Genomic DNA, 22,177 nt, shown 5'->3' with positions numbered 1-22,177 from the left:
TTTCTAGGTAATGCAAGAATCAAATTAGAGATTATAGATGGGAGCAAGGAAGGAGCATAAATAGAAATGTCATATCATTCATGCGGTGCATGGAGCATAATTTTTTATCTTTTTTTATCTATTTTTGCAATGTAAAATGGTAATGTAACAAATTATGTTAAATAGAAAGTTTTAATAACTAAATATTTATTATATATAAGCAAGGAATTTTAACGATTGTTGGATGAAAACATTTATATTAACATTGATGTCATTAATGCCAACATCTATATACTAAATGGAAAGCTACCCATTGAGCCTCTGTCCCCAAGGTCCTACCATCGGTACCAACATCATTAATATTAACCTATGCAATATAAAAGATATGATTCTTTAAATTATTCTTAAGATATATTATGATAATATAATAAATAGTTGGTTTCAAAAGCAATGATTTTAGGGTAGCTGCATATTTATTATCGTTAATAATAAATTTTAATGATGGTCAAATATTATAGATTATATATTAAATATTTTATTATATGTCTATCAAATATTAATAGTATAGAAATTTTTAATTATCAATGAGGGTTATAAGTAGAGTAGGTATCTATCGACCTTTCCGGTGCTATACTTTTGCTCATCAAATTAATTAAGAATTTTTGCATGTATATCTTTCTAAACATTCAAATTTACGTGGATATCCTTTCAAAATTGATATTTACATGTATATCCTTATAAAATATTTAATTTGTATGTATACCCTTCTTTTTCTTTATTTTTTATATATATACCCACATCATCTAACGCTGTTAAAAAATTAACAGTTTAAAATTTAAATGATTGAAATACCCTTATGGATATATATGCAAAAAAAAATTTATAAGGATATATATGTAATTAGTAATTTACGAAGATATATAAATAAATATTAATTTTGAAAGGATATTCATGTAAATTTTGATGTTTAGGAAGATATACAAGCAAAAATTTTTAATTTAATTTTTTTTTATTGTATGTTATTTTAACGAGATGGAAAGAATTTAAACATATTAATTAATGTCATAGTAAGGATGATTCAAGTACATTAACTTTTATCTATTGCTTTTTTGTTGGTATTTATAGTAGAGACGGTTCCTTGTTTAAAGATTTTGTTCATCTATTGTCATTGTTCTCAATAGCAATAGCTGAGATATCAGTCTCTAATGCAGCTAGATGCTCAATTTCATTCTGTCTTTGATTCTCCCTTTGGTCATCCACTCGAACCTCCCCTATTGCAGGTACTTCACTTCTATTTTGGTCTTGACTACCTAGTGTTGATTGAGAAAACTGTATATCATTAACTTCTTTTGTAACAAATAAGAAGCACTCCATCAACTCTTTATATTCTTCAAACAAACTCATTAGTTTATGATCTGTATCTAGAATCATATAAGACTTAGGTGATAAATATTTAACCACAGATCAAATCTTTATGGTCTCTTCAAATTTCAAATTGAATATATGCACTATATCATCATATAGATCTATGTAACAATAGCGGTCAACATTAACTAACCAGCTTTTTTATCTCTCAAAATAATATTTTATTCTTATAGAATTCTTAATCTTCTTAAAATAACCATCAAATTTTCTCTTGAACTTGAAAAGCGATTACTCCATTTTAATAAGTCTGGATATGGAATAAGCAACTATTCATGATAAATCATATATGAAATAAAAATTAATATGATATAAAAATAAAAAAATTATATCCAATAAAAAAATAATAGATAAAAATTAATGTATTTGAATCATCTTTACTATGATATTAATTAATATGTTTAAATTCTTTCCATCTCGTTAAAATAACATACAATAGAAAAAAAATTAAATTAAAAATTTTTACCTGTATACTCTCCTAAACGTCAAAATTTATATGAATATCCTTTCAAAATTAATATTTATTTGTATACCTTCATAAATTATTAATTACATATATATCCTTCTAATTTTTTTCATATATATCTATAAAGATATTTTAGTTATTTAAATTTTAAATCATTAATTTTTTAACGGTGTTAGATGATGTGAATATATATATAAAAAATAATATATATATATATATATATATATATATATATTAAACATTTTATAAAAATATATATATATATATTAATTTAAAAAAAATATTCACATAATTTTAGATATTTAAAAGAGTACGCATGCAAAAAAAAAAAAAAAAAAAAAAAAACCAATTAATTAAAAAGTTCCCAACAACGGAGGTGGCCGGTGGGAGGTCTAAAAGACTAAAACAGAAGAGGATTCTCCTCGGACACACGGGAGATCCCGGTTTACTGTCCTCCAATTTCCTCTCGTCTCATTTCTTTCTTTCCCCTCTTCCCGCTTCCAAGCATCCGCTCCCATGAAAGGAAACAAAGGGAGGTCGACCTTGGTGGCACTGGGGAGGACCAAGCTTGGCCTCCCCACCGTGCTCCTCTCCTGCTCCCTCTTTTTCCTCGCCGGCTTCTTCGGATCCATGCTCTTCTCCCAGGTGAGACCTAGCCCTAGAATCCCTTCCCTCCCTCTCTCCCTCTCTCTCTCTCTCTCCCGTCCGTGGTGCTTGTTTCGATCGTTGTTTTTTGCCCTTATTGCAGGATCTTCCGGTTGGTGGAGTGCCACGGGAGAGGCTGCTGGAGGAGCTCAAGGAAGAGGGGGAGTGGGGGGCCATGGCCTATGGGGAGACTGGTGAATCTACGATCTCTTCAATCCCATTTCAGGTTCTCCGCTCCCGCTTTATCTTCCCAATTTGGTTTGTTTGATATCTCGTTGGGTTTTGTTCCAGTCATTTAGATTAAGAGTATCTTATAGTTATTGCAAGGACGAGTTGATTTGATACGTATGTCGTGCAGATCGCTCCATACCTGCATGTTAGGAATTGGATCGTTATGTGAAATTGTTATAATTATCACTGAAAAAGAATGAATTTATGTCGATTCATGCGAGGCACAGACAGAAAATTGTTCTCTAAATTAGAAATAGAATTTGATTGTCTTGATCTATAAGAACTCATAGAACTTACATGGAGCTAACGCGCAATTATATGTTGAAGGATAATAAATACGTTTCTTTTAGTATTAGCAGAAAAATTGTTATTTTGATTATTGAATGACTTATCTGGACTAAGTTTGACTTTGTAAAGGTTTGGTTATCTAAAATCCTGACATATGGCTGTATAAGGCAGTTATGTCTGTCAGTGGCTGCAGTAATAACGGGATCACAAAACTATCGGTGCACACTCTCTACTAGGACTGCTTTAAGTGAGTAAAAACCATGAGAAATATTGGTTCACGAAAAGTTGTATAGAGATTTGCATGAGTGACCTGACTGTAGTTTATTTCTTACTTGTGATCCTCCAAAACTTGCAACTATGAAATGTGGACACCACCTTCCATGAAGCAACCTTTTTCTTATTGTGTTATGGGCAACTATTAACTAGTTAGTCCTCAGATGATATTTAAGATATCCAACTTATTGCGGACAAGAGTTTATTTACATGACGGCATCCAATTGTTGTGTTGCTTCTCCAAAATTCTCCAAGTCATGTGAACTCTATTACTTTCAGATTTGGAATAACTAATTATGTAAAAATGTTGGTGCTGGAGTGCAGGTTTTGAGCTTGAAACCTCGTGCATTATATTTTCCAGAATTTGCGACAGCAGAACAGTGTCAGGCTATAATACGGATTACAAAGTCAAAGCTTAGGCCATCAACATTGGCTCTACGGAAAGGAGAAACTGCAGAGAGCACTAAAGGAATAAGGACAAGGTAACTATTTTTACTGTATATAACTGCGAAGAAAAAATAACAAAATATATTTTATGATGAGGGATGGTGCTAAGGCTGCATCTTTACTGGCAATCATTTTTGCTGAAAATTTGCTGTAGTTGTGTTATGTACACTTTTGATAAGTGAGCCTCTTCTCCTTGTGTTCATATATCTGTTAAGTTGACAGTGGTTTTAATATAGTAGAGATGTGATGAGTTGTTGGCTTCTAGCTTCTCAACAGTTAACAGTGCTCCTTTGTGATATTGATTTCAATATAATAAATTTCATGGTGATGGTTTGGTAAAGTCATCTTATCTTTCTTTGGTGTAGTTTTAGATAGTATGTTAGTTGACAATGGATGCATTAACATGCAAAACAAATAAGCAGATTGTGATCAAAATTGTCTGTTTTTTTTCTTTTTACTTGGACCTTCTCAGTGATCTGAATTTATTCGGATAAATTATGGGAGTTTTATGTCCTTGTTAGTGATGCAGCATCTAACCAAAAGTAATGCATTTTTCTCTTTTATATATGCCTGGTTTCTGTATTTCTTTAATTCCTTTTGGTGAACAACAACATGCATTCTTGCTTTTCCAGCCATACAGACAAATAATGCCATATGTCTTGAAATTCTATTATGATTTGCTATGTCCTGTAGTAAATTGATTACTCTTAGCAATTGGCAACAGTTCTGGCACTTTCATCAGTGCATTGGAAGATCCAACTGGAGTATTGGCGCATATCGAACAAAAAATTGCTAGGGCTACAATGATCCCAAGAGACCATGGAGAGGTATTGCTTTGCACATGTTCATGAATAACATACTCTATGCAATTGCTCTACACAATTTCCTTTTATTCATGGATTGACTTTTTCTTTTAATTGCTTTGTTTTGGATGAAACATCTCTGGAAAATTGCCCTGTGATTCCATATGTGGGCATCTGACCATGTGATCTTAAATGAAATTCTTTTGTGTCGACCAAGACTACTTCCATTTGGTATGATGTCTAACTGGGTACCTATGTTTCGAGTCCAGTTGATATCAACTGTTTTGACCAGTTTCAGCCATTCATTTTTACAAATTCCTAACTAGAACTAGCCTGAAAGCTCATAGCAACTTGCTTTCATATATGGTGTATTCCATGATTGACATGATTGAGATTCGGGATTGTTTCCAAGCAACTTGAAATTTCTAGAGCAAGAAGAGGAGAATATTATTCTTCCAAATGATTATAGAAAAAACTTGTCAATGTTGACTAAGTAAAGGAAGACATTGAAGTGGAGGTGGTCTTAGAATATTGTGATGAAGAAGACATCGCATATAGTATAAAGGCTTCAAGGGAAAAATGACCGACATTATTTTTTTATCGAGCAGCAGCCTGAGATCAGCAATTATTGCTTATCTTTGAAGACAACTTTCTTGATCCAAGATTTCAAAGTTCCTTGCTATAGAAAAAAAATCCAACACAGCTATTTGATTTTTATTGAGCTCTCTATAGAATGAATTATAACATTGAGATGGCATATGTTGTATAGGCCAAAGTGGAAAGATACCTAATATTGCACACAAAGCCTACATTTAATATATGAAAGTCTAGTGCCAGAAGAGTGCAGTAAGAATTGTTTCTGTGTCTTCACCATGAAGTCCTAGATCTTCTGAAAGAGAATTTAATGATCTGGTAAAATTGAAGTAATAACATCCATTTTAAAATATATGCAGTTAAATGTCAAAGAACATCTAATTATGCTGGAAGCTTGACCATTCAATGTTCTGGATGCAATTCAAAAATTACAGGACATGGTGTTATGATATTTGAAGTTTTCCTACTTGAACAAAATATCCTGTAAATGACAACCCATAGATTAAAATACTCTCTGTGCATCTTGGTACTCTGATGTTCATATGGAATTTACACTTTATACGCCTGCTCTGTCTCTTGCTTTGTTACGTTAGTTGCTTTTCAATTTAGGATAACTATAAAATGCTTTATAAGTAACATGTGGTGCTATCACCATGCTGCAGTCGTTCAATGTCCTGCGCTATGAGATTGGGCAGAGGTATGCTGCACACTATGATGCATTCAACCCAGCTGAATATGGTCCGCAGAAGAGCCAGAGGGTACATATTTTATGGCCTAAACTTTTGTGTGATTAATACTTAATATTCTTTTACTTTTCTAGGTATTTGATTTCTGATGTAGCATGTCTTTCCATTACTTGCATTGGAACTTTCAATATGCGATCATTCACGTCCATACTGAGGCTTTTTTAGCTTGTTTACAGATTAGTTCCATGGCAAGTCACATTTTCTTTTAAGCAAGCTTGTACATGTGTTTTAAATATGAATAGCTTGGTATTAGCAGTGGTAGTTCATATTACTCATGGACAGGAACTATAAATTAGTGCCAGAAAACAACACCAATCTTCATTCATGCTTAGGTCCATTAATGTCCATGTCCATTCCCTTTAATAGAAATTCGTAATTATTATAATGAAACTTACTTTCGCCGTAAAAATATTAACTGTTCATCGCCAAGTGATGTAATGTTATGCATGTCGGAAAAATCTCAGGTAAGTAAAATGACATGGTAGCCAAGGTTCTGATTTGAAAATTTTGTCAACATTAGAATTTCAGAGCATTATGTGCTGATTTATTAACTCAGAAATTCCCAAGATATGGTTTCTGGGTTAAATTATGAAAATAATTGCAGCAGTTTGATATTTTTGCCTGATCTGTTGCAGTTGATTTACAAATTGCCCTGGACTTAGATGTTAAGCATCAGCAAGAAGTATAGACTATATTCTTCAACGTTCTTTCTATGAATTAGTGCATGACTTTGTGGTCTTCCAGATTATATATGTGCTTGTTATCGCTGAATTTTTGAAGTTGTATGACTTCAAACATAAGTACTTTTTTTATGAGAGTTAAGATTTTACAGTTTAGATCTGCCCTCTGGCAGGCAACATTTAGTACGTGAGGTAGAAAATACTTTTTGTGAGAGGACACTTATTTATGGTTTTTGGGTACCCTGTAGGACTTTATACCTGGATTCTATTAGCGAGATGCTGTTCGCTGGTCTCATATGAAATTTAAGCTCATGTTATGCTACATCTACATGCAGCATCTAGGCACATCGTTTTATGTAGCAGCAAAAATGCTGCCATGTCAGCATGTAAATAGGCATGCATAAAATCTGGGTTTGTTTAGGATATTTTATTTATTCTTTTCACCTTATGTTTGTTGCCATAGGCCTCTCCTGCAATAACATGATTTTAGTGTCAGCTTTCGCTTCTCAGTGGAAAACATGAAGAACGGCCAAAGTGGGCAACAAAATACAGCAGTGGGCCTCCACTCACTGCTGCCGCCTCAATGAACTGGGAAGCTGGTGGAGAAAGGGCCCAGTGACTGCATACCAACCCACATTGGCCAGGCAACTCAGGATATGGAGCAAGGGTGACATATCCCAGCTTCGTGAAGCCCATATAATACCCTATAGTTGTCATTTAGTCAAACCATAAGTCTGATTTAGAAATTAGATTAAAGAGACTATGATATTTAACCACTGTGGTGTGTATTTATTGTTAGAAATTGTTTGTACCTTATATGCAGTTCTTTTTAGTTTTTGGCCTACAACTTCACACTGTTAGGTCTGCAACAAATTCCACCCACAACACACTATTGAGATTCATACCATTTGTTTACTGACTAATATTATTGTGGTCAGGTTTTATAATGTTGTAGCCTCAATCTTGGAATGATCAGCAATATGATAAAAGAAGAAAATGCTTGCTGCTCATGATATTCATCTATACAACATATCTGCTAGCTATTGAGGAAACTTACCTCGATGCATTGAAAGATTCAAGTCATTTATCATGATGCATGTCCATTCACCTTGTTGGCCCCACTACAAATGTAACAAGCATGCTCATTATCGACTTGCTTGAAATGTTGCTAAAAGCTTCGTTTGGTGTCTTCTTGAATGCATTTGTGCTAGCATTGTTGTATACGAACCCTCATGATTTTTTCAAAAAAATGCAAAACCTCATCAAAATATTCTTCAGTAAGGTTCATTAATTGTAGATTTGTAGCGTCATCTCAGTGATGTCCTTGAAGATTTCTTCATGTAGTTAACCGAGTTGGAAATCCAATTATTATGTGATCATGGTTCAAGGGCATGATTCCCATCTAATGCAATTAAAATATTATTTTAATAGGAATATAGTTGATAATTAAGTTTGCTTTATTACATTTATATATTTAAGGACATTATTATTTTTCTTTGGGCTTGTTAGATGGGTTATGTCAATTGGCACCTTCCAAATGATTAGTAACATTCTTTCTTTCTTATATCTGAATCTATATAGCTCCATCACGTATGTTGGCAACCCAGAAATCTTACCCCAAGATGACTTGCTTTACTCTTTTTTTTTTTTGCCCCTTTTCCAGTATTTCTGTTAATGGTCTTCTGTTTTTCCTGTCTTGCTATGGGCGAACTTCCTTTTCAGTTTTTTGCACTTAATATTGTAATTGCTTGATTGCCATTTGGTGCTTATAACTTGAAGAAACAAGGTTTTTTTTTTAAAACATATTTATATAATCTCTCAGGTAGCTTCTTTCTTACTATATTTATCGGATGTTGAGGAAGGGGGAGAAACTATGTTTCCTTTCGAGGTAAGAAGGTTTGATTGCTGCTCTTTTTGAAATTAAAAATTACTGCAGTTGCAATATAAGGTTCCATTTTGTTGTGCAGAATGGATTAAATATGGACATTGGTTATGATTATGAAAAGTGCATCGGTTTGAAGGTGAAACCACGCCAAGGGGATGGTCTTTTATTTTATTCACTGTTTGTAAATGGCACAATCGACCCAGTAAGTTCGCTATCTTTAGCTCTTTTGCAATAATACATGATTCTTTTGTAGAATTTTGTGCACTTGCACAATTCTCTGCTGACAGATGATGCTAGATGACAAAATTGATAGCCTTTCAATTAGATTAGTAAGTCAGATTACACGTGCTGATCGATATCATGGTCACTTTGCTACACTAAATACGAGCTATTCGATAACTATTGATGGTCTTTAAATTTATGGCGAACTAGAGAATGTGCTTACTGGTGTGACCGGTTCCCAGTGTGTTGTTTTGTTTGATAATTCATGTAATTATATGCCATATATCTTTGCATTGATAACTATACTGGCTAAAAGCTTGGCATGATTTTGCCAGTGGAGCAACTAAGATTTATAAGGCTAGTAGCAATAAGCAAATTATATGGTTATATATTGCAGGGGAATGAAAAGTTTAGAAGACGGACTAAGAAATTGAAAGTAATAAACTGAAGGTTCTTTGGAAATTAATGAACGAACAAGATAAGAAACTTTTATGTTGGGTTTCCTGCTTTTCCACTTACTGTATTTTCCCATATTTCATCTGTCTAAGCAGCTAGCGTAGCAATGACTATTCAGCTTTTTGAAGGAAGTGCTTTGTCATAGTTAGTTGGGTTATCATGAAGTGTCATCTTCTATTCTACAAAGCAGGATGAGGAATGTGGTGTCTCCCGAAATTTTAGTCACATAGTGTTTCCTGGGAAGCTGTATGACATTGAACAAAGAAAATTTGTGATAAGGATGGCTCAATATTAAAGAATTCTCTTTTTCACCATCAATCGAAAAATAGAACTGTGTATAGCATGATATGCAACATAACATGTATTGAATATATGAATTATTTTCATCCTTTTTTACAGCTTTCAGGTTTTAATGGTCCATGAAGGATAGAAAAGATCTACATAGTTAGAGGGTCATTATTATGAACAGTGTATACTTGATCAAGGATGATTATGGCATTAGGAATAGTGGTGATTATGCATCATAACATGTGCTTACTGTATGACATTCTTTATTAAGGGTCAGTTCTAATTTTTATGCACTCATTTTGTTCGTAGACATATTTTATTATATGAATATAAATTTTCCCTTACATAGTGCCGATTGAGAAAAATCTAAGAAATTCTGATAGAGTTACAGAGCTCTGCCACCAACATCGAATGTTATGAGACCAACTTGATAGTGGTGTGCTAGTTCATATAATTTTCAACGCACAAAGTTCACTTGTAGGCACTGGAACTGGATTCTGCTTAAATTATGTCTATAAATGCTCCCATTCGCACCTCTTGTTAGGGTGTGAGCTCAAAATATAGGGTGAAGAATCAATGCAGGTTTCAGAGTTATTTTGATTGATTGGGATTTGTTGTGTATGCAGGCATCACTTCATGGTAGCTGTCCGGTGATTAAAGGTGAGAAATGGGTAGCGACAAAGTGGATCAGAAATCAGAATAAAGAACTAATGTAATTTTTACCATATGCTTCAGTTTTATGGAATTTCTCCCCCTTTTTTGCTTAGTTTTCAGTTTAAATTTAAATCTTCACGATGTATGTGCATCTTTTTGTTTTAAATGTAACTCAGAGAAAAGCAACTGAATTGGAAGAGTAAAATCTGGTAAATATCCAATTCAAATATGAAATCTCGCCATCTGAATCAAATATCTTTGTTTGCCAAATGGATTAAAAAAAGTTCTTTCTGGGGAGAAAAGCTTTTTGTGTTGTTATGTAAAGAACCATTAATCATGAGTCACATGCTCATTATTCGGTGACTACTGCTGGCGTGGTCTTATAATTTACTTGATACAGAAAATTCAAACAAATAATTTTAAAGTAGATTTAGATACAAAATGCTCGATGTAACTTGGGGAATGCTTTACTGATCGCAGCAAGAAAGCACTTCCACATTTGGCTGAAAGTCTAATAGATGGCGACAAGGCCTCTTGTTGACCTTGAGCCACACAATATAAATTATGTGCTTAGCATGTATAATCTGAAGAAAATTTTTTTGTAGCTGTGGCATCGGAGTCATCTATAAATCTTTTTCTTTGCTTTAACAGGGAAAGCAACCTGATTAGGCATCTGTCTGTATAATATTTTCACCATAAATCTGATCTATTTGAGTATTCCTCTGTTTTTTTTTTTTTTGAGAAAAAATATTTTTTTCCTCCCTTCCAACTGCTGGTACAGCAATTCTGGATGCTTGTGATCAATCTTACTCTATCTGGATGAGATATTAATATATCTAAGAGAGGTTGCTGAAGGTTTAGCTTAAGTTTGTTAATCAAGGTGGCTGAGAATTGTAATTCTTTCTTGTTCTGTCTATGGAGCATGTGGTGATAAACATCAGGATTCGAGAAGAGTTAGCCAGAGGGCATGGCTGCAGCTTTTACAAATGGATTGGGTTGGTTTCACCTCTGGGTCTATCATGTCTTGGGTTGGCTCCCGGTAGCAGGTAGCCAGCCAGACCTCTTGTGTGTAACACACAAGTTGCAAATTAACAGATTCAATTATTTAAATCAATCTGAAGGTTGTGTGATTTTTTTCTTTTTTTTTCCGTGACCTCAAAGGACTTTGTGGCAGGGCACGGTGTCTAATTACTTGAAGACATGGTTGTAGTATCCTTGTCATCAGAATTACAACTATTGTGGCCTGGAAAGAGTGAAACGATTATAGGTCGATGTAGTGTTGCTTGGCCGTGAAGGGGGAAAAAAAAGTAATGTATATTTTGGATATAGTAATGGTACTTATAACAACAAAACAAAGCATAGGAATTTGAATCAACTATCGATTTTTGTGTTAAAATAATAGCATATCCTAGATATCTAAGAATAATTGTTTAAAACTATAATTGTTTAAAACTATTGTTCAATTCGGCAAAAAAGACATTGAATAGTGATCACATTGTGACTCTTACATATCATCTCATCCGTATAACATCATAACACATATTCTGTGTGTCGTTTGTAGATGGTGCATACATTTAAGTGATCCAAGTTGGATCTTGCTTGCATTTTCTGTGCAATCATCTATTGCTGATAAAAATACCAGATAGCACCCATCAACGAGCAATATTTTGGGAGCTTTTTTTTTGATAGCAGATAAAATAAAACAATCCTGGATTCTGCTTGTCTTATGTAGTTAATCATCTACTTTTGATTAAAAAGACCGAATGCTATAGATGTTAGCGCTCAGTTAAACCAAACCGGACTAAATTATCAAGTATAGATTTTCTAGATTTGGTTTACCTTACGATCGGTGCAAAACCTACATGATACTTAGAATCAAGAATGATTTGGCCACTGAGACAACTAAAAGTTAGCATTACATTGTCTGGAATCTGGATAATCGCATATCCTTGATATCTAAGTACTACATTTTGTAAATTTATTTTAAGTTTTCGGATGATCCCAGCCGCCCGTTTATGGCGTCGCGTTCTAGGAAAAGAGGCTCACGTATTCGACACGAATGTATGGAATTGTTCTTACCTTACAACGTGGACGGTCGATCCGTCTTCCCGCATATGATATCCTGTGCGCGAGTCCGTAAGACGGCATTTTCCTTGTCCAACGCGTCCGTCCATCGAATCCAGTCAGGGAAAATAAAAAAGGAAAATATTTAATTGGGGAACATTTCCGTAACGGCTAGTTTGTTCCTTCAAATTTTGCCATCCCCCCATCCACATCATTCTCCTCTCAAGAACTGCGACTCCCAACCCTCCCCTGATCTAAAGGCTTCCTTCTTATAAGGTTGTATAGTTCCTTTCTCAAAGGATCTTTTCTTCGTGGAAATCCATCCATCGCTCTCGCGCTTCTTGGTTTCTGCGAGTGCTTCTTCTGCTCTGCACTCGAAATCGGGCGTTTCTTGAGCTCTCTCAAAGCCATGGAATCGAGCTGTGTCACCGCATCAAATGGAGCGATCAACGGGGCCGTTGACGTTTTGGAGAAGAAGGAACCGGATCTTGAAGCATCGACACCCGCAAGCGGGAGTGGCAGAAAGGTATTCTTGAAGAAATCTAACTCCACAGTAGGGTTTATCTTTCCATACTTTTCGCATAAGATTTGAGGTTTGGTCTTTTCTTTAGAGTGCGGGAGACATCTGTCTTGTTCTAATCTACTATAGGGTTTCTGAGATGATGTTACCGGATCCTTTGAATCATATTGCTGGATTGTGTCAATTTTCTTGGTTTGCTTGATGTTCTACAACTTTTGATCTTATTCCGGTCTCTTGATTTTGGATTGGTGTCCCATGGAAATCTAGATTGAAATTTAAACACGATCTTGATGTACCATGTGACAGTGGAGTTTTCTTTTTTCTTTCTTTTAAACTTATGGGTCTCATTATTTTGGTTACTACCATCCATTGATTACAGATTGTACGATGAAAGGAATTAATTCTATTTCTAGCCTTAGTCTAAGTATGTCATTCCTGTCTTTGTTGACAAGTGCTAGGATAGGAATGTGTATATTCATTAAAGAGAGATTGGATATATATATATATATATATATATATATATATATATATATATATATATATATATATATATATATATATATATATATATATAATTTGAGTGATGATTTCTACGATGTGTTTTGCTATTTCTGTATGAATAAAAAAATAGTATCCTTAAAAAATTTTGGCTCTAAATTTTGTGTTGAATCATGCTGTCTATAGATAGTTTGGTTTACATCTTAGATTCATTCTTTGCAATAGAAATATTGGTGACACGGTTTTTGGATATGGTAACATTGAAAACTTGGTGACGAGCCAGCTGAAGTAAAGGAAAATGGAAAATTTTAGTTTAACCAAAGCATGAAAAATGATAAATGATTGCATGAACTCGGACACAGAATTAGGTAGTTCTTTTAAGTGGAACCAAATATTGTGATAGCTACAGTTCACAAAAAAACGAATGTCATGGTAATTATTTTCATTGGAGATAGTTTAGAAGACATTAGCAATTCTATACATGTAGGGGTTTGATGCAAGGCAAGAGTGCACAACCAGTTTATACAACATGCTGTCTACTCCATGTCTTAGATTGGTTTCACATGGATCAATGGTTGCAGATTATGTTTGAATATCTGCTTTCTATGTATGTAGGTGTCAGAAAGAAGACATGTTTGATTGTTGAATGGTGAAACTGTTGCTTCGCTTACAGTTTTGTATTGTGTATTTGATGATTAATTTGTTAATCACAAATGTACATTCTTATTAAGGCAAGGCATGGTCTTTTCTTGTATGTGCATGAGTTAACATCAAAATCTTTTTTGGATTCAACAATACAAGCTATAGTTTATTTTGTAAGGAACTATGCTTTAAAACCCCTGAAGAGCTGCAGAAGAGACACCCACACACTTGAAAATCAGGAAATCCAGCTGAGGATTAAATGCATTCACCCATGCTCTGGTTAGGGTAACTCTTTTGGGATCCATTTTGGGGTCCAACATATTTTCAATTTCTACTTACGTCAAGCAGCTGGATGAATGACATATTAATAAAATATAGAAACATGACTGAAAAGCTGGTATGTAACTCAAAAGATCTGTTTATGTTGTTTATAATTGTAGACTGTTTTGATTTTCAGCTTTTCATGAATTCAATGGTTATCCTTTTGATTTGGATGCTTAGCATATCAAAGGAAAAAGAAGAATAATTTTCAAGCCGATATCTTTGTGATGGATCAGTGAACTTAGCAATAACATTCTCCTCTCTTTGATATTACTAAGAAATTCCACATGCAATTTTGTTAACTTGCTAAGAAGATGCCTTTGTTGTATCTGGCAACTGTATCTGTAGTTTAGATATGTCAATGTCAAAACAGTGACCAGTATATTGAGTCACAGCAGTGTGTGTTTTATGATATCATTTCCTATATATTCTTTATTCCTTGCTTTTTGAAACTCTGTCCTTTGAAATGTTTCTAAATTGAATGCATTATTCTTTAGTAGGCATTTCCCTGTGAGGTGGGCCTGAAAACAGCCACCTTCATTTCAATATGCCTTTAGGATTCAGGAAACAGTTGACAGGGCAATGTTTGAATTAACTCATCTCATGTACACTCATATTGAGTCACAGCAGTGTGTGTTTTATGATATCATTTCCTATATATTCTTTATTCCTTGCTTTTTGAAACTCTGTCCTTTGAAATGTTTCTAAATTGAATGCATTATTCTTTAGCAGGCATTTCCCTGTGAGGTGGGCCTGAAAACAGCCACCTTCATTTCAATATGCCTTTAGGATTCCTGAAACAGTTGACAGGGCAATGTTTGAATTAACTCATCTCATGTACACTCATATTTACTTAAAAAGCAAGCACCTTTTTTTTTTTTGTAAAATTTACCATGACCATAACCATCATTCTCACATCTTATTTGGAATATTTGGATGCAGTTTTTAACTAGGAATTTGAACTAACATTATGTATTTTCGGGATAGTCATGGTCATTAAGTTGTCTTGCAGCTAATCTGAAGTTGGCAGATTGCCAGTTTCTTATCTTATCTGGATGAAAGTAGAATATCCTATTATTATTTCTTAAGAAATTATAGATAATTCTATAAAAGCACATATTTTATGTCAGATAGAAAGAATAATTCAGACTTAATTGATTTTTCTCAGGTTATGTCCAAGTTGAAAATTGTTTAACTTCATTCAACAACTCTAAATACATTTATTTTTGGTTTATGCTAAGTGGATGCATGCGTAAACATTCAGTTGGGAAGAAGGAAAATGAATGCACATTGAGACAATCTGACTGGTTCTGCACACAGGTATAGTTGAAAGAGTTATGAGCCCAAGATATCTGGAAAACATACATACATACATACATACATATATTAACTGGCTTAACCTGTGCCTAATTCAAGAGCAGAATAAGTTATGCTAATATTGCAAGGGAGTGAATCCTACACTTTAATGGATGCACCTTGGAAAGAAAATAGCACTTCAGTGGAGTGTATAACATGACAATTTTGTCTCTCCTAGTCGATCTTACCATCAAAGGGCCTAAAAGTCAAAATTTGCGAGGTTTGGAAAGAAAAGATTTGAATCTCATAAGGTCATTGCTTATTTAAGCAAAGTATGTTAAAATGCATCATTATTTGAGTGACTTTGTCACACATTTTCCCATTTTACTTTGTCTATTGCTCATTTTTGACTCTGATGATACATGTTTCCAAAATGTGCAATGGTTATAATGTAGATTAGTCATCAAGGAGTGCTGAAGGGGGGAGGGGGGAATCCAACAATAAGTATCCAAGTGTTGCCACATGGTAGTTTATTAGGCATATATGCGATAATTTATGGAACTGTCATTCCCACTAATTAACGTACCTCAACTTCCTTGATGATTTTTCTTGAAATAATGAATATGGAATTTGTTTTTCTTATTACTTTTATCTGATCATCACAGGTTGTATGAGCTTTCGTGAAACTGTGTCAATATTGTTCTCTTGCATGTTTATGTGCGCACACATTGCGTTATCTATATCTGTGGATTTTTCTTGAGTACAACACTGTTATCAATGACTGTGCAACATTGACACTCATCTAAGTCACTGTATAGTTTTTTTTTTTTTTTTTTTTTTTTTTTAAATTACAAAACTGTCCTATGATTGTTTTAATCTTCTCTTTAAATATATCGAAGGTTTTTAGTCATTTCTTGTATTGAATATAAATGTGTTGGAGTTGGTTTAATTATAGGGCACTGACATATTAGTAAATGAATGTGGAAGTGAGATTGCCTCGCTGAGACTTAAAGTGAAGCTGTAGTATAACCGATAATGTCTTTTCATTTGCTAAATTATGTTATACTCCATCAGATTTTTGGTTCAAAACAATGTCCAAGACAATCTTGATTTGAATCTTGCATCTGTTTACAACAGGTACCGTTAAAAACCTACTAATTAATGTATCTGCTGAAATCATCTCCAAACAAAAAGGACTAGAAGAATGTATGTTAAAACACATGTTGAATGTTGAGCCAGACCAAATAAAGAAGATAATGCCTATTGGTCTGTTGTTATTGTGTTCTTGTAGAAACTGTTACTACTGACTTCTGGTTTTTATTGCTGTCATTTCTGCTCATCATACATATTATTTAATTTATGAATTCTTAATTGAAATCTATAGGTAGATGACCTTAGGTCCATGGTGACAAACTTAATATAAGCTGGAGTTATTTTAGACACAAGCATTTTCTTATAGCCCTCAAGGATATATACGGATATTTACGGATTTACATATCATTCATTTCATGAGGCTATTAAACACACTTCACCATATTAATTTCCAAAGCAAACCCCTTCTCATGTTTGTTAGCTATATTAGGTTCATATACAATAGAAATAATGGCATCAGCCTATGATTGCTTCTATACAGAGTGGTGGATCGAAAGATATTGGAAATTCAATTCTGAAATCTATCAATAAATCCACACTACAAATTAAGAAGCCCACCCATCGACGAAGTGCTTCTCCACTGAATTGGTTTCCACGGAAAAAGACAGACTCTTACTTAAAGAGAAAAATAAGGCATCTGCAGGTAATACTGTTATCATCTATTTATATGTGTGTTCTACAGATTATTTTGCATTTCATACTAATATCTGTTACTTCTTATAGGAGGTTGGAGGGATGAATCTTTCTCTTGATGAAACTCTAGGAAATGCCAACCCTCATTATACTAGGATGGCAAGGGAAAAGATTGCAGCAAGAGAGGCAGCAAGAAAAGCTATGGAAGCTCGTAAAGCTGCAATGGTTGAAGCCTCTTGGTGCCGAATACTTCAAGCATCAAGGTGACATTCTACTAGAATATCACATTCATCAATACATAAAGGCTTGTTTGGTTGTCCATAATTGGGCATCGGAACTCTGTTTAGCCCATGGGAGCCCATTTCGGGCATTGTTTGGCCTGATATGGAGCTAAAGTGAATTCCTATACCGGCCCAATTTAGAGAGATGCCCTGAAGTGGCTTCAGACCACTTCCACGAAGTGGGCTCCCGCTCATCCTACTTATACCAAACCAAATGAGCCCTTACAGTAACTCATTTTATTGATCATTTTTTCAATTGCATAGGATCCAAAGCAAAGAAGCAGCAGCTGACCTGGAGAAAGCACAGAAATCTGCAGCAGAGGCTTTTGAAGCAGCGAGAGCTATGGGAGTAATGATGTATGATAGACCTGATTGTCCAAGGCGACCATGTGAAATAGAAACATCTTCTGCATCCATTGGAGGAAGATCCACTCACACAGTCACTGCTTCTTTTGAAACTGCTTTTGAGGTAGATAAAGAAGTTGCTGCAGCAGTTAAGAAAGCATTTATACTTCTTGCAAATAGTCCCTCTTCCTCAAACAAAGAAGAATTTAGAGATTTGCTGCGTAAAATCAGTCAGAATCCTGACACTGATGATACTTTGGAGGAATTATCAGGGACATCTTCAGAATGTGAACCTGATCCTGCAAGCAATGCAGTCAGGAAACAGGAGAGAGAAACAAAAGAAAGAGAGCAGAAAAACAGTCTATTTCCAGCCGATCGCAGTTGCAGCACTAAGTCAAACATGGAGCTTGTTGATGTGATGCTTGACAGGCTTAAAGGTTTGCAAGAAGATGAGCTTTCTTCTCTTGCTGTTATTGTTGCCACTTGTGGCCTGAATGCTGCACTTCTTGAAGTGGAAACTGGCAAGGAGCATGATCTTGAGTCAGTTAGCAATTACACAATGGGTTCTATGGATGAACATTTGAAAAAGAAAGAAACTGTGGCAGAAGTACCCAGTCTCGACAAGTTTTTGGTGAAGCATTTCTCTCGGCTTGAAAGAGAAGTTGAAGAAGCACGAAATTTAAAGAACAGCAAATTGGCATCAGAAAATCTGAAAGCTTCAGGAAGACCTGACACACAAGTTGCTAATGGTGTTGCAACATCCGCAGAGTCCACCTTGGACCTTGGAAGTATACTTGTAAAGCATGTCTCAAGACTAGAAAGGGAGATCCAGGAAGCCAAGAGGAACTCTCACAAGAACATTCCATCATCAGAAGATGGGAAAACTATGGAACTCAATGTCGAAAACGAAGTTAACAATGAAGATGGAACATCTAAATCTAATAAGATTGCTGCACCGTCATCAGGGTCCACCCCCGATTTGGGCGGAAACTATTCTTCAGACCATGAAAAGGAGATCACATCACTTGAGAAAGAATGCAAACAGTTGAGAACTTCTCAAGGTCTGAATGAGGAGAAAGAAAATATAGACTCTAACATGCTTATGCCATCTTCCTGCACTGTTGAAAGAGCTAAATTGGAGGTATTGAAAGAAACAAAGGAACACCTGGGCCTCGATAAAATATTAGTCAAGCCAGTTCACAGGTTGGAGAAGGAGAAAATGCAAGCCTTACAACATGGAGCTGACAATGTGATGCCAAGAAGCCAGAGGAAGCAAGGAGCTGAGATGACAGCATTGGAGAGTTTAGATAAGGTATTAGTAAAGCATGTTTCAAGACTTGAGAAGGAAAAGTTAGCCGTTGGAACAAAGGAAGAGATGATGACAGTGAAAAAAAGTGATCCACAGTCTAAAGAATGTGTGGAGAGTTTGGATGGAATTTTGGTCAAGCATCAATCAAAACTTGAGAAGGCCAAGTTAGCTGCCTCTCAACAATCAGCATATTATATCAAGCATGTGGATGCTCGTCGAGAAGCAAGGGAAAGGGAGTTGCAAGAAGCATGGGGAGGCCTGAGCTTGGGAAATTCTATACGACCACACCTCTCGAGGCTTGAGCGAGAGAAGGTAGGCATTGATGGGTTACTCTTTTCAGAGCCTCATACTTGTTTCTCCAAGTTAAAAGTTTGAAGAATTCCAACTGTTATGTTGCAGGCTGCTTGGAGGAAAGCTGAGGAGGAAGAGCGAAGGCGAGAAATGCCGCTATGAAGTAAACCTAAGATTCTTTTCCTTGCTGATGTTTTTCTGAATTTCCTTAAAGACATGCGTATATTCATTTTCCTATCTGACGTACCATTCTTTGTTGCTTGATGGAGCTTATAATGTTGAATAGGCCCATAGAAATATTCGTATAGGTCAGTTTAATTTACACTCATGTGAAGCAGCAATTCTTGGTTAATGAGAAAAGAAACTGAGTTACAGATGAGACGTACTTCACCATACATTTAGGCCCAGCCACGCCTGGTATGTGGACCAAAGGTTTGGGCGGAAGTCTTGACGCTTGGGCACAAATATTCAAAAAAGTTAAAATGAATTCCACTACTCTTTATTGGAATAGATCTATTTTTTTATTTCTATTTTTTATTTTTGAAAAAATATATTTAGTATAATCAATTGTATTTTAAAAATAAATGTAGCAGTGGTGATAGAGATGATAGTGATTGTTATAATGAAAATAGTGAAAATGATGGTGGTGATTGGTCTAGCGATAATATATAGGTGGGGGCGATGATGACATTGGTGGCATAGTGGATGTAATAATAGTATAGATGGTAATGACAGTAATGATAGTGATGGTGAGAGCATTAATTATGTAATAGAGGTGTTGACGATAGTGGTAGTTGTGTGATGAAGGTGGCGAAGGCAATAATGATGATCGCAAAGATGGTGGTGAGGATGGCAGCAAAGATAATAATGGTGGTGGCGGCGGCGATTATAGCAAAAATAATGATGATGGTGGTAGAGGCCGTATTTGTAGAGATGGTGTTAAGAATGGTGGTGGTTAAAAAAATGAGTTTTTAATTTTTAAAGTATTAAAAGCAAGAATTTTCTTACTTTTGTATTTTTTAGAAATATTCAAAATAAATTTTAAGAAAATAGAAGAAATAATATCAAATATATTTTTTATCTTTATCACTATAATTTTATTTTAAAAATAAAATAAGAATAAAGCAATGCTACGTAGAAGGGGGCAATGATGACATTAGTGGTGTAGTGGAGGCAATAATAATGGAGGTGGTAGTGGCAATGATGATAGTGATGGTGAGAGTATTAACAATGTAAATGATGTTAACAATAATGACAGTTGTTGATGAAAGTGGCGAAGGTAGTGATGGTGACCGTGAAGATGATGGTGAGGATGGGAACGAAGACAATAATGATGGTGGTGGTAGCGGTTATTGCAAAAGTAGTGATGATGGTGGTAGCAGTGATAGTTGTAGAGATGGTGTTAAAGATGTGATAGTTAAAGAAATGAGTTTTAAATTTTTAAAATATCAAAAATAAAAATTTTCTTATTTTTATATTTTTTAGAAATACTGAAAATAATTTTTAAGAAAATAAAAAAGTAATAACAAATATTTTTTTATCTTTATTTTTGTAATTTTATTTTAAAAATCAAATAAGAATAAAATAATGCTATATATGAGGGTAGCAATGATGATATTGGTAGTATAATGGAGGCAATAATAATTGAAGTGGTAGTGGCAGCGATGATAATGATGGTGAGACCACTAACAATGCAATGGAGATGTTAACAATAATAGCAATTGTGTGATGAGGTGGCAAAGGCAGTAATGGTGACGGTGAAGATGGTAGTGAGGATGGTAGTGAAGAAATGACGATGGTGGTAGCGGTAGCAAAAGCAGTGGTAATGATGGTGGAGGCATTTCCACCTGATTTGGATTTGAAAAAAGCTGTGAGAGAGGAGCTTCATCCCACAATCGATCATGCCAAAATTTGACTTGGCCATTACCTTTCACCCACCTCGTGTGCTCTATGAAAAACTCTTTAATTTAAATAATTTTCAATCACAGCTCACAGCTGAGAACAACCAGCATTCTTTTACAAATCCTGAATGTGGGATGATTTCATGTATTTAGCTTTTAAGCAAAAAACTTACAAACCTAAACCACTAATAAATTTCAAAAATATCTTGCAGCAAAAAGTCTTATCAATTATTTCCAACGACCGAATACCTAACTCATCCTCTCTAACTGAATGACAAACTTTATGCTACACCATCTAATGATCTTTCTTCCTGCCCTCCATTTCGCTCCATAGTAAATTAGCAAACGTTTGCTCTAGCCTTCTCATTCTCTCTTTAGGGTAAAGAAAGGAAAAGATGGTGTTAAGCGGAAGCAGTGGTGGTGGTCAAAGAAATGAGTTTTAAATCTTTGAAATATCAAAAGTAAGAATTTTCTTACTTTATATTTTTTAGAAATATTAAAAATAATTTTTAAGAAAATAAAAAGATAATACCAAACATATTTTTTATCTTTATTTCTACAATTTTATTTTAAAAATAAAATAAGAATAAAATAATGTTATATAGGAGGGAGACGGTGATGACATTGGTGGTATAGTGGAGGCAATAATAGTGGAGGTGGTAGTGACAGTGATATGTAATGGAGGTGTTGACAATAGTGACAGTTGTGTGATAGAGGTGGTGAAGATAGTGATTGTAAAAGAGTTGGAGGCATTGCTAGCATCCAAAATTAGATCAGATATGCCTTCCTTTAGACAGTAGGAGCATTAGATGAATCGTCTGTGCCTCACTAATCAACAGCTGAAC

The 22,177-nt window shown here is 34.7% G+C and overlaps 2 protein-coding genes across 3 annotated transcripts; both read left to right on the top strand.

The window, feature by feature from the left end:
- Positions 1-2,269: 2,269 nt before the first annotated feature.
- Positions 2,270-10,332, top strand: LOC105033249 (probable prolyl 4-hydroxylase 9). 2 transcript variants are annotated; one of them, XM_073259779.1, is made up of 8 exons: positions 2,273-2,512; positions 2,616-2,738; positions 3,629-3,786; positions 4,476-4,578; positions 5,811-5,906; positions 8,397-8,462; positions 8,542-8,661; positions 10,052-10,332. In XM_073259779.1, the coding sequence occupies exons 1-8, from the start codon at positions 2,384-2,386 to the stop codon at positions 10,139-10,141; spliced, it is 885 nt and encodes a 294-aa protein (XP_073115880.1). In that variant the 5' UTR covers positions 2,273-2,383; the 3' UTR covers positions 10,142-10,332. The 2 variants fall into 2 exon arrangements, with proteins under 2 accessions (XP_073115881.1, XP_073115880.1); XM_073259780.1 differs by lacking the exons at positions 8,397-8,462; positions 8,542-8,661; positions 10,052-10,332 and adding an exon at positions 7,071-7,390 and having other exon boundaries at positions 2,270-2,512.
- A 1,739-nt stretch (positions 10,333-12,071) lies between these two features.
- On the top strand, positions 12,072-19,834 carry LOC105033272 (uncharacterized). The gene is made up of 5 exons (XM_019846586.3): positions 12,072-12,669; positions 17,054-17,215; positions 17,296-17,468; positions 17,751-19,452; positions 19,540-19,834. Exons 1-5 carry the CDS (start codon positions 12,553-12,555, stop codon positions 19,591-19,593), a joined length of 2,208 nt encoding a protein of 735 aa, XP_019702145.1. The 5' UTR covers positions 12,072-12,552; the 3' UTR covers positions 19,594-19,834.
- Positions 19,835-22,177: the final 2,343 nt, after the last annotated feature.

Source organism: Elaeis guineensis, chromosome 6 (assembly GCF_000442705.2).
Source record: "Elaeis guineensis isolate ETL-2024a chromosome 6, EG11, whole genome shotgun sequence".
NCBI lineage: Eukaryota > Viridiplantae > Streptophyta > Magnoliopsida > Arecales > Arecaceae > Elaeis > Elaeis guineensis.
This window is presented reverse-complemented; position numbering and strand designations above follow the sequence as displayed.